Raw genomic sequence first — 12,510 nt, forward strand, 5'->3', positions numbered from 1 at the left:
CCCGGGCGTGGGTGCTTGGCTTTTATTCTGGGAGCCTGGCACACAGGGGCAGGGCAGGATCAAGCCTCCTTCTGGCCCCAGGTGGATCCCCCCACCCCCTTCCTGGCTCCCCAAATCCTGCCCAGGCCTTGGCGTTTACATGCCCTTGTGCCTGGACCCAGCCCTGAACTCCTCCCTGTGGTCTGTCCCTCAACCTCCAGAGAATTGTTTTTAAAACCCCAAGTGACATCACGACACCCATTTACTTAAACTCCCCTGGAGGCTGCAGACATTAAAGGGATTCCAAGCCAACAGGCTAAACAGTTGTGTGCCAAGAAATCGGGTAACTGAGATGAAACAGACAGATTCTTAGAAACACTCAAACTACCAAAACGGACTCAAGAAGAAATACTATAGGAAATCCGAGCAGACCTAGAAGATGTAAAGAGTCGTCAAAAACTGCCTAGCAAAGAAAATGGCAGGACCAGGAGGCTTCATTGCTGGCTTCTACCAAATATTTAAAGAATTAACCCCAATCCTTCTCAAACTCTTCCAGATTATTGCATAGGAGGGAACACTTCCAAACTCATTCCATGGGGCTGGCCACCTCTGCCCACTTCCTGCTTGTGTGTTTGTTAAGATTTGGTACAGGAGCTACCTCCTCCAGGAAGTCTTCCTTGATTGCACCACTTCCCCCCAGTCAGCAGGCTGCCCTGAGCCTCCTGAGCCCCGCATCAGCCCCACCCTGGCCACGTTGTACTCTTAATAGTTTCCATGTCTATGTTCCTCCAACAGACATGTGCACCTGCACACCAAGGGCCACGGATGAGCAGTTCTGTTCTGTGTCCCTGCTGTGTGTGTCATCACACAATTGTCTTCTTGGGCATCTCCCTCTGTCTTCTGGGCCACAGGCAGTTATCCTATACTTTGCCAAGGGACTATGGGCTTGCTGGGAGAAATGAGGGAACCGGAAGTCAAAAAGCCACCCCCAAATACTCATCTATTTTTTTTTTAAAGGAAGGTGCTCAGGGAGGTAGAAGTCAGGTGACCTGGGTAGACCCAGTTTCTCTGAACGACTTGCTGTGTGATCTTGCACACAATGCTTCCCTCTCTGGGCTTCTCAGGGTGCTTAACTACTCTTAAAATGGCCCCCTCTTCCCCGCTGCGCTTCCTTCCTCAGAATGTGGCACAGCCATACACCCACCTGCCCAGGCCGAAAAAACTCAGCTGTCATCTCTGACCCTGTCTTCACTGTACACGCCACACACCCCCGACCCAGCAAGTGCTGTGGGCTCTGCCTCCAAAGGGGACCCTGAACCCTCCCACTTCTCTCCACCCCCGGGGCCACCACCGTCTCCCAGGATGCCGTCCTCTGAGCCCCCTCCCCCACCCGTCCACTCCTCTCTGGATGGGACACGGAGGGTTTCTGAACACATCGGAAATCAAACCTGGGGGCAGCTGACCATTGTGCTGGGAATAAAAGCCAAACTCCTCGCCAAGACGTTCTAGGCCCTCTGTGATCTGCTGCCTCTGTCTCTGTCCCCACCACCTACCTGGTCACCTCTGTCCCTTGCTCCCCACCCCCTCACGCCAATCACACTGGAGGCCTTTTTGATCCTTGCTTTTGTCCTTGGATCTCAGCTAAAATGACACCTATTCAGGGTGGCTTGTGCTGACCACTTTTTAAGAGGAGCCCCTCTCTGGGCACAAGGTTTCTCCCCGCAGGACACTGTGGACATTGGGGCTGGATCCTTCTCTGGGGTGGGGCCTTCCTGGGCACTGCAGGGTGCTGAACAATGTCCCTGTCCTCCACCTATGCCATGCCAGGAGCTCCCCCTCTCTTAGTTGTGACAACCATAGATGTCCCCAGACATTGCCGAGGGAATCTGGTGACAGCCACATTCCCAGAAAAATCTGCAAGTCCACAAGAAAAATCTGCATCAAAGGATGGATGACGGACGGACCCTCCCGGAGCCAGGGTTCGAGCCTCTGCCCCTCCTGTCGCTCCCTGAGCCTACAGGGATACGGGGATAGCTCCGGCAAGCCGCAGAGACACCCATGACCGTCACCTTCCCACTCCAGTTCATTCCCATTCCCCAGGAACTCCAGCGAGTCGGTCTCGTCGGGGGTCTCGATGTCATCCACGTTGATGTCCAGGTCGTCAGGGGTATCCAAGAAGTCGTCGGACAGCAAGGAGCCCTCACTCTGATCCAGGGAAATGTTAATTTCTGGGGCCACCAGGGTCTTCCTCTTGCGATGCGCCCCGTTGAAATTCAGCGTGTTGGGAGGGGCTGCAGGGAAAGGGGAAAAACAGAAAAGAAATGTTTTTTTTTCTCTCTTTTTTCTCTTCCCCACTTCCTGACCTTGTGACGATGGAGGCTACGCCCCATCCACTATAGAACTCAGTGGACATCCTTCCACGACAGCGGTGACTGCCACAACCGCTCTCCTATGGGAACACTGCCTGCCTCCAAGGTCAAGGGTGGACGCTCGGACATTGGGCAGACCTGGGTTCAAAGGCAGACTTTGCTACTTCCTATTAATAGCTTAGAGACCCTGGAGGGGGCCACCTCCCCTCTCCAAGCTTGACTTAGTTTTACCATCTGCAAAATGGGGCTCACAGGTGAATTGGGGAAGATCTCATGGACTAGACCTCAGACAGTGTGTGCTTTTAAAAAAAGTCTTGAATGTTTTAGTTGCTACATAATATTTTACATATGTATGGGGTCCATGTGATACTTTGTTGCAAGCACAGACTGTGTAGGGACCTGGGCAGGGTGTCTAGGTATCCACTGCCTTAACCATTTATCTTGTCTTTGCGTTGGTAACATTTCAAGTACCCTGGTGTAGCTACTTTGAAATATACAATACATTGTTGCTAATACAGTCACCCTAGTCTGCTATTGAACAACAGCATTTATTCCTGCTGTCTAACTGCATGTTTGTGCCCATTAACCAACCTCCCTCATCCCCGCCCCCTGCCCCGCACCCCCCCCCCCCCCGGCTCATCCCTTCTCAGCCTCTGATATCCAGTGGCCTGTGGATGGACACTTGGGTGGGTTCCGTATCTGTGCTCCCGTGGGCAGTGCTGCGATACACATCGGGCGTGGGTATCCCTTTGATAGAACGATTCTTTTCCTTTGGACAAACACCCAGTAGTGGGATTGCTGGATTGAGTGGTAATTCCATTTTTAGTTGTTTTGAGAAATCTCCATACTGTTTTCCATAGAGTACCAATTTACATTCCCACCAATGGTGTATAAATTCTCTTTTTTCCGTATCCCAGCCAGCACCTGCTGTTTTTTTGTGTTTTTAGCAATAGCCCATTCCAACTGGGGTAAGGTGATATCTCATTGTGGTTTTCACTTGCATTTCCCTGATGATTAGTGATGTTGAGCATTTTTTTTTTTTTTTTTTTTGAGACAGAGACTTGCTTTGTTGCCCAGGCTGGAGTGCTGTGGCATCAGCCTAGCTCACAGCAACCCCTGGGCTCAAGCAATCCTCCTGCCTCAGCCTCCCAAGTAGCTGGGGCTACCGGTGCGTACCAGCATGCCCAGCTAATTTTTCTATTTTTTTTGTACAGATGGGGTCTTGCTATGTTGCCCAGGCTGGTCTCAAACTCCCAGCCTCAAGCAATCCTCCTGCCTCAGCCTCCCAAAGTCCTAGGACTACAGGTGTGAGCCACTGTGCCCAGCTAATTTTTTTTTTTATTTTTTTGCAGAAATGATGTCTGGCTATGTTGCCCAGGCTGGTCTCAAACTCCTGGCCTCAAGCGATGCTCCTGCCTCAGCCTCCCAGAGTACTGGGATTACAGGCATGAGCCACTGCACCCGGCCTCCTCTATTTTTATTCCCTTTAAATTTCTGGGCCCCTAAACAGCTGGTCAGAGGTAGCAGCCTCAGGAGATGGACATCCATGTGTGCTTTAGCAGAAAACGATTAAGAACAAAACAGTCACGTTTACCCAGGTGCCTACTCGGGGCTGGGCACTGATGTAATTTCTAGATCTCACCGTAACTTTGGGTGGCAGGAAATGGTACCCGCTTCACAGATGGGAACAGTGAGGCAGTGATTGGCCCAGGGATGCCTTCCTGGGGAGGCGCAGCGTCGGGATTGGACTCCAGGCCTCTCGGGTCACCTGCCTTTCTCACAGGGACTGGGTTTAGAGTGGTGAATTAGGCATGATTGATAAAAGACATTGCTCTCTCTTCCTGAGGGGGCAGAGCCGAAGGTCACAGCGCGGTGACAGAGGCACTGAAGGTGTCGACGTGACACTCGTCACTAGCAGGGAGGCAGGAACACCACCACGTGGGCCTGGAGGACAGAGCTTTGAGCCAAAGAGGATTATTCTCAAGCTTTAAAATCGAATGGAATTTGCCCTAAAAAAAGAAAGAGAATCGAATGGCGCGTCCCCTGCCAGGTTGCAGACTGGCTGGGGACCTACGATCTCTTTCTTCCTTCTACTCTGTCCCTGTGGGGATGAGAACGTGTAGCCCCCGCCTGCACCACAGTCGGTGTTTCTGGGAAGTGCCTAACGTCACAGCCGGAAAGGAATTTTCCCTGGGGACGACTCGTATCTGCGTCTCACCTGCATCTCGTTCAGAGGATATTTCGATGAGATTTTGGACTTAAACTTGATGCTGGAGTGGGCTAGGTCTTCCGAGGACACTGGATGGCGTGAGCGTGAACGTATTTTGCAGGTGGCAGGATGTGCGCTTCGGAGGGACCAGCGGGCACAGTGCTCTGGGTTGAATCATGTCCTCTCGAAATTCATATGTCACAGCCCTAGCCCCCAGGACCTCAGAATGTGGCCTTGTTTGGAAACAGGGTCACCGTGGATGGGATTAGTTGCGATGAGGTCACACCGGAGTGGAGTGGGTCCGTAAGCTAATTCTGACTTATAAAAAGGGGGAATTTGGATGGGACACGCACACAGGGAGAGCGCCACGGAACACGCAAGCAGAGGTGGGGTGATGTTTCTACACGCCAAGGGACACCAAGGATGCGGCCACCACCAGGAGCTGGGGGAGGCCTGGGCGGACCCTCCCTCACGGCCTCAGCAGGAACCAGCCCTGCCCACACCTTGACCTTGGACCTCCGCCCTCCAGAACTGGGAGAAATGAACTCCTGTTGCTCAGGCTGCCCGGGCTGTGGTGGTTCCTAACAGCGGCCCCGAGGACACGGACACAGGTCTTGGTGCACACGGGACACGTGCCACCAGGGGCCAGACAGGTGGCTGCTGACACACCTTGGGGACCTGGTGAATGTTCCCTCTCCTTCCTCACCCAGGCTGGCTCTGGCATATCCTGGCCTCCCCTGCTTCCTTCCTCCACTGCCCGTCCTGGGGATGGGTTCTGGGGTGACAGAGGCTGATGCGGCTCTGCCCTAAGTACTCAAGGGACAATGACATGGACACTTCCTTTCAGTTGCTGGTGCCTGAGACACGGGGGAGGGACAGGGAGCGGGGAACCTGGTAAATCCTGCCCAGTTATAAGGGCTGCGGAGGCCAGGTTTGCCCCCAGATCCCTCTTGGAGCCACCTGTCCCCGGTGTCTGGATATTTGGAACCTCAGAGGAGAGCCTCCCCGGCCACCCTCCACCGTGCTGACTTTGTGCCTGGCACCCCCGAGAACTCTTTGCACGTATCACCGCATTTAATCCTTACACCCCCCACCCGTGAGAAGATCATTACCTGCATTTAGTAGATGAGGCGTTGGAGGCACAGAGAGGTTGAGTGATCAGCTCAAGGACACACAGCAACACAGCATGCTGTCTTCATGACAGCGCTCTCATTGGTCCCACCACGACCATTTCCCATGCAGGTCTCAGACCAGAACGTTCTACCCAGCCTGTGTGTGGCCTCTGATATTTCTATGGTGACAGCCCCAGGCAGAACTGACACCTGGGAACAAGGGGCTCGTGTTTGCGCACGTGGAAACTTACAGGATGTGTCTCCCCCCGGGCTGCCGAGCAGTTCCATCCCCGTCTCTTCTGGGAGAGGCCTGCGGACGCAGCCGAAAGCAGGCATCGCACCAGGCACCGCAAATCCGGCCCGAGGAGCGCCAGGCCACCCGCACAGGTCCAGCCACGAGAGTGCAGACAGAACAACAGCAGCAACAAAACACAGTTAGTTCTGGGGAATCACAGGCCCAAATATTAATACGTTTCTTTCTTAGCACGGAGAACCCATACAACGTCAGCACTGGAGGCTCCTTTCAGATATCAAGCGAATATCAAGCCTTTTGAGGCCAGGCGTGGTGGCTCACGCCTGTAATCCCAGCACTCTGGGAGGCCGAGGCGGGAGGATGGCTTGAGGTCAGGAGTTCGAGAGCAGCCTGAGCAAGAGCAAAACCCCATCTCTACTAAAATTAGAGAAGATTAGCCAGGCGTGGTGGTGCCTGTAGTCCCAGCATTCTGGGAGGCTGAGGCACGAGGATCGCTTGAGCCCAGGAGTTTGAGGTTGCTGTGAGCTAGGCTGACACCACGGCACTCTAGCCCGGGCAACAGAGCAAGACTCTGTCTCAAAAAAAAAAAAAGAGTCAACCTTAAGAACTCTACACGCCAATGCTGGAACGGTTTGAGCAGCCGCATAAATAATGAAATATTGGATTATAACCTAAAGTATAAAATAAATGTCCATGAGTCCATACTGGTATAAATAAATGATTGCATAGATAAATAAACAGGGGAGAAGAGACATATCTCCTGTGCAGAAGAACTGCAAATAATTCATGTAGATTTCCACCCTCAAGGAGATAACTCCCTGCTGTTTAAGCACCAGCTGCACACAGTGATGTCATTCCAAAAACTGCAGTACAGAGGCCGGGCTTGGTGGCTCATGCCTGTAATCCCAGAACTTTGGGAGGCCGAGGAAGGAGGATCTCTTGAGGCCAGGAGTTTGAGACCAGCCTGGGCAACATAGTGAGACCCCATCTCTACAAAAAATTAAAAAATTAGCCGGCTGTGGTGGTGCTCCTGTAGTCCCAGCTACTCAGGAGACTGAGGCAGGAGGATCGCTTGAGGCCAGGAGTTGGAGGCTGCAGTGAGCTGTGATGAGGCCACTGCACTCCAGCCTGGGTGACAGAGTGAGACCCCATCTCTAAAACAAAGAAAAAAAAGAAAAAGACAGTCTGAATCAAGTGTGGAGTCAGTTTACCCCTCTTGCTCCATTCATTGTGACAATTGTACTCCACTGATAGAAGATGTTAATCACGAGAGAAACTGGGTGCAGAGCGCTCGGGAACTCTGTTTGCAACTTCTCTGTAAATCTAGAACTGTTCTCAATAATAAAGCTTATTTTAAGAAACGCGGCCAACTACATACGTTGATGTCCCTTTAAGGTGGCCCCGGACTCCCACTCGGAGTGTCCGTGGCTGAGCACGATTTGCAGAAGCGGCCCTGGCTCTCTGGCAATTCCCGGATTCCTTCTGGACGGGAAGAGCTCGTGCTGGCTGAGTCTGACCCGGGGCTCTGGCTCCTTCACTCCCCTGGGAAACGTTCAACTCCAGGAAGAAGCGGTTTGCTCGGGGCTGCCAGCGCTTCTCGCTGCAGGGCGTGCTGACTCAGGGAACCCAGGCGGCTGTGTCAAATTAATTCTTCTCCGCAACTCAGAGCTGCCCGCTCAGCTGCAAGGCCGGCTGTTTAAACCGGAAGGACGGTGGAATGGTTTCTTCCTTTCCTTTTAAGAAACTGTTTATTTCCTTGCCTCTGTTCCGCTTAGGGCGTGAGCTGGCAACGTTTTCGGGGTGGAATCTGTCTATGGACTGGGTGTCCCCCTCCCTCCCTCCCTCTTGTCCTCAGTCACCCATTCATCAAATGTTCTTTGAGTAACTATGCTGTTCCCAGTGCATCTTCGGGTCCTGGAGGTAAGGGATGAATCAGGTGTCACCCAGCTCCCGTGGATGACAAGGTCAAAACAGGGTAGGCGCCCCAAGGAAGTGAAAACATCTGTGCACGCAGAAATTCACAGTCGAACGTGCACAGCATCGTGATTCGTAACAGCCCCAAAGTAGAAACAACGCAAGTGTCCACTGACAGATGGAAGGATCAACACAGCGTGGCCCGTCCGCATGTGGAACATCACTCGGCCACGAAAAGGGACGAGGCTCTGACACAGGCCACAGCGTGGACGGACCTTGAGGACATCGTGCTCAGTGAGAGACGCCAGACACAGAAGGACACACAGTGTGTGACTCCATTTATATGAAATGTCCAGAACAGGCAGATCCACAGAGACGGGAGGTGGATTCGTGGGTGGCAGGGGCTGGGGATTTGCGGGTGACTTAATAGGGTGGGTTTCTTATTGGGGAGATAAAGATATCTACTTGATAGAGGTGGTGGTTGTGTGACATTGTGGATGTACTAAATGCTACTGAATTGCACACTTTAAAATGGTTAATTTATGTTATGTGAATTCCACTTCATCTAAAAAAAAAAAAAAAAAGCTTAAAATAAAGCCAGAAGAAGATTTTAAAGAGGCTGACCGGGCTGAAGAGACAACTCACGCGCCCGGGGTCCCGGCGTGTAGGAAACACACTACCCACGTACCAGGTTACCCAAAATGGTTCGACAGAATTGCAGGCTGACAGCGGATGCGCCAAACCTAGCTGGGTCCTGCCACGCGGCATTTAGCAACATTCCACATTTGCTGTCAAATCAGAGATGTGACACAAAAAGTCTAGATTTCCATCTTTTCTGGGATCAGGAGACCTTTCCTTCCCAGCGGATAACAGTCTTTTCTCTTTTTAGACAGAGTCTCCCTCTGTCGCCCAGGCTGCAGTGCAGTGGTGTCATCACAGCTCACTGCAGCCTCCAACTCCTGGCCTCAAGCGATCCTCCTGCCTCAGCCTCCCGAGTAGCTGGGACTACAGGCCTACACCACATACAATGAATTTTTCTATTTTTAGTAGAGACGGTGTCTCGCTCTTGCTCAGGCTGGTCTCGAACTCCTGGCCTCAAGCGCTCCTCCTGCCTCAGCCTCCCAGAGTGCTGGGATTACAGATGTGAGCCACCGCCCTCGTCATTCAACAGATAACAGTCCAATAATCAGCAAAGATTGCCCTCCGATGCTCTCCCGGGTGTCAGAATTTCCCTCGGATTCCTTTCTCTGCTTTCCCGGGCCCCACCAGCACCTGAGTCTACAATGCCTGTAGGTGTAGAATCATCTAGAATCATACCTTACACCTGCACCACACTGGGATATTCACAGCGCGATCTTGTTTATTCCATACAGTAACCCCAAGAGGCAGGTAGAAGTCCATTGCACAGAGGGGGAGACTGAGGCTGGCTGAGGGGACCCTGCCCAGGTTGAACCGTTCAAGGCGGCAGCGCTGAGACTCCGTCCAGGCCACCTGACGCCTGCCCTGAGTGCTTGGTCATTGCACTCGCCTGCCCCCTTCTGCCTGGCCGGCACATGTGCGCAAACTCTGGTGGGGACAACCCTGTCCAGCCACCAGCTCCTCCTGCCAGAGGAAAGTGCTGGCCCTTTGCAGCCAGCACTGTCTTGGATTCCCGCCAGGATGTGACTCAGCCTCCCATCCCTGGACGGTCCGTGCAGATCCTACGTTGGCTTCTCATCAGGTGGAGTGTCACTCGGCACCAGCTAAAATGTCCTGCTGCGGAAGGCATCCCAGCAGCGCGGTGCAGAAACAGTGCGGGTGACCCAGAGAGTCTGAGAGCCAACCCCAGCCCTGCCACCACCGCGCTGCGGGCCTAGGTGGCGCCTTCTCCTCTCGTAGCCTCGGTTTGCCTCATCAGTAAAATGGGAACAGCCCCGGGACCTACTTTTCATTCCTTCAACAAACACAGTCACACGTTGCTTAACGACGGCATGCGCTCTGAGAAAAGCGTGGTCAGGCAATTTCATCGTTGCGTGAGCATCACAGAGTGTACTCACACACACCCAGATGGTACAGCCTACTGTATACCCTGGCTGTATGCATAGCCTTTTGCTCCTAGGCTACAAACTGCGAAGCATGTTCCTATACTGAGGCGTCTCTAACACAATGCTATTTGTGTATCTAAATAGAGAGAAGGTGTAGTAAAAATATGGCACAAAGATAAAAAGTTGTGCACCTGTACGGGGCACTGGTCGTGAACGGCGCTCGCGGGACTGGCAGTCGCGCCGGGGGAGTCGGTGAGTGAGCGGTGCGTGAACGCGAAGGTCTAGGACGTTGCTGTGCGCTGTGCAGACTTTGTAAACACTGTGCACTTAGGCTGCACTAAAATTATACAGAATTAAAGTAACTGTGCTACAACGTTGCCATGGTGACAATGCCACCAAGCGACAGGAGTTTTTCAACTCCATTATAATCTTATGGGACCACCGTTGTATGACGTGGGCCGGCACTGACCGGAATGTCGTCATGCGGCGCGTGACTATGTATGTTGGGTGTCTGGTCTGCAAGACAGACGCAGGGGCCCAGCCAGGATGAGTCCAGTCTGGAGGGTGCTACGGGTGGTTTTCAGTGTCAACGCTCAGCGACAGCGCCCAGTGCCTTGATCAAGTGCGGGTCCAGGTGTTGTTCATTTTGCAGATGTGATTAACACCTGCAACCCGTCGACTTTAAGTAAAGATTTTCCTCAATGACGTGGGGTTGCGATAGGATTGCAATTTGTCAAAAAGCCTTAAGAGCAGAAACAGAGGTTTTTCTGAGGAAGAAGAAATTGGGCCTCTAGACTGCAGCGTCACCTCCTGCCTGCTGGCCTGCCTGGCGGATTTCTGGGGACAGAGAGGGAGTCATTTCAGGGGTGGTCAGGGAGGGCTTCTCTGAGGAGGTGACTGTTACGTGGAGACTGGGGCAAAGGCAAGTTCGGGGCACATCAGAGAACAGACTAGGGTGCCTGGAGCAGACAGAGGAACGAGGTGTGGGGGAGGGGAGCAGACAGAGGGCAACATCAGGGGTGGGGGGAGGCAGAGAAAGGGGACAGGCTGTGGTTTTTAAGGCCAGGTAAGCTTGTTATTAGATTTCCCCAAACCCGGGGTCTTCGCTGACGTCATGAAGTTAAGATAAACATAAATGCTTCCTTGCTTTGAGGAAACACACACAGAAGTATTTAGGAGCAAGGGACCCTCAAGTCAGCAACTTATTTTCAAATAATTAGAAAATATGTATACATATACGCGCACATACGTATTCACTACACACTTGACCCTTGAACTTCTCGGGGTTAGGGGAACCAACCCCCCTGCACAGTTGAAAATCCACATATACTTTTAACTTCCCCAAACTTAATTACTAAAAGCCTCTTCTTGATTGATAACAAAACAGTTGATGAACACAGATTTTCTACATTATGGGGATTATATAAATACTGTACTCTTACAGTCAGGTAAGCTAAGAAAAGAACATGTTATTAAGACAATCGCAAGGAAGAAAAAAATACATTTACAGCTCAGTACTGTGTTTATTGATACCGTAAGTTTACACCATCTGTTTACAAGCTGAATTGTCTGAAATGGAACACAACCGATGGTAGAAATCAAACAATTCGACTTTTTCTTGTAATGTCATGATTTTTCTCTGCTTCTTGGGAACACTTTTGGCAACACGAGTGGCACTTAGGTAGGGACGCCATGGCGATATGCAGGGTTTATAGTATTGCACGAAACACGATGAAAAATACACGAGAACCTCGAGAGATTGCTTTTCATTGCGATAGCAGGGAAAGGAACTGCTCACGCGAAGATGATTAGAGTCCTGCGGTGTTTTTAACGAATACTCGCTACACTGTAACAGCAACAGGAGGTGGCCACGAAACGATTATGGTGCCACGGTATGTTATTATAGCTAATTTTACGCAGTTGTGATTTAATACTGCACCTTTGTGTTTGATTACATTTCTCTAGACTGTGAATGGGGCCACATGTTTGTGTGCGTAAGTGTTGATGAATTTTAACGTTCCATAATATACTGTGTATATTTTATGGTAGTAAATGATAAAATAGACTAATATCTACATATATTTTATGCATTCATGACATGCTTAACTTTTTCTTAATTTTTTACTTTTTTAAATTAATTATTTAATATATTTTTTTGAGACAAGAGTCTCTTGCTCTGTTGCCCGGGCTGGAGTACAGTAGTGTCATCATAGCTCACTGCAGCCTCCAACTCCTGGGCTCAAGCGATCCTCCTGCCTCAGCCTCCCCAGTAGCTGGGACTGCAGGTGCCACCATGATGCCCAGCTAATTTTTCTATTTTTAGTAGAGACGGGGTCTCACTCTTGCTCAGGCTGGTCTCGAACCTCTGACCTCAAGTGATCCTCTTGCCTCGGCTTCCTAGAGTACTGGGATTACAATGTGAGTCACTGCACCCAGCCTAATTTTTTATTTAAATTTTTAAAAAAAATTTCAGAGTATTACAGGGGTACAAAGGCTTTGCTTACATAAATTGCCTTAGCACCGCCCGAGTCAGAGCTACAAGCCTGCCCATCCCCCAGACAGCGTGCACCGCATGGCTCAGGTGTGAATTTACCCATCCCCTCCTCTCCTCCCCCGCCCCCCGCCACCGGCCTGACACCCTGTGAATGTT

General features: G+C 51.5%; 1 protein-coding gene across 1 annotated transcript in view; it reads right to left on the bottom strand.

Moving 5' to 3' along the window:
* The window catches only part of ATCAY (ATCAY kinesin light chain interacting caytaxin), a 32,359-nt gene that overhangs the window by 13,892 nt on the left and 5,957 nt on the right, over positions 1 to 12,510 (bottom strand). The window contains exons 2-3 of the mRNA XM_069491764.1: positions 5,921 to 5,979; positions 2,049 to 2,270 (exon numbers count right to left, since the gene is read on the bottom strand). Coding sequence (XP_069347865.1) covers positions 2,049 to 2,270; positions 5,921 to 5,979 — 281 coding nt within the window. The remainder of the gene's footprint in view (positions 1 to 2,048; positions 2,271 to 5,920; positions 5,980 to 12,510) is intronic.

Source organism: Eulemur rufifrons, chromosome 2 (genome assembly GCF_041146395.1).
Source record: "Eulemur rufifrons isolate Redbay chromosome 2, OSU_ERuf_1, whole genome shotgun sequence".
Lineage (NCBI taxonomy): Eukaryota > Metazoa > Chordata > Mammalia > Primates > Lemuridae > Eulemur > Eulemur rufifrons.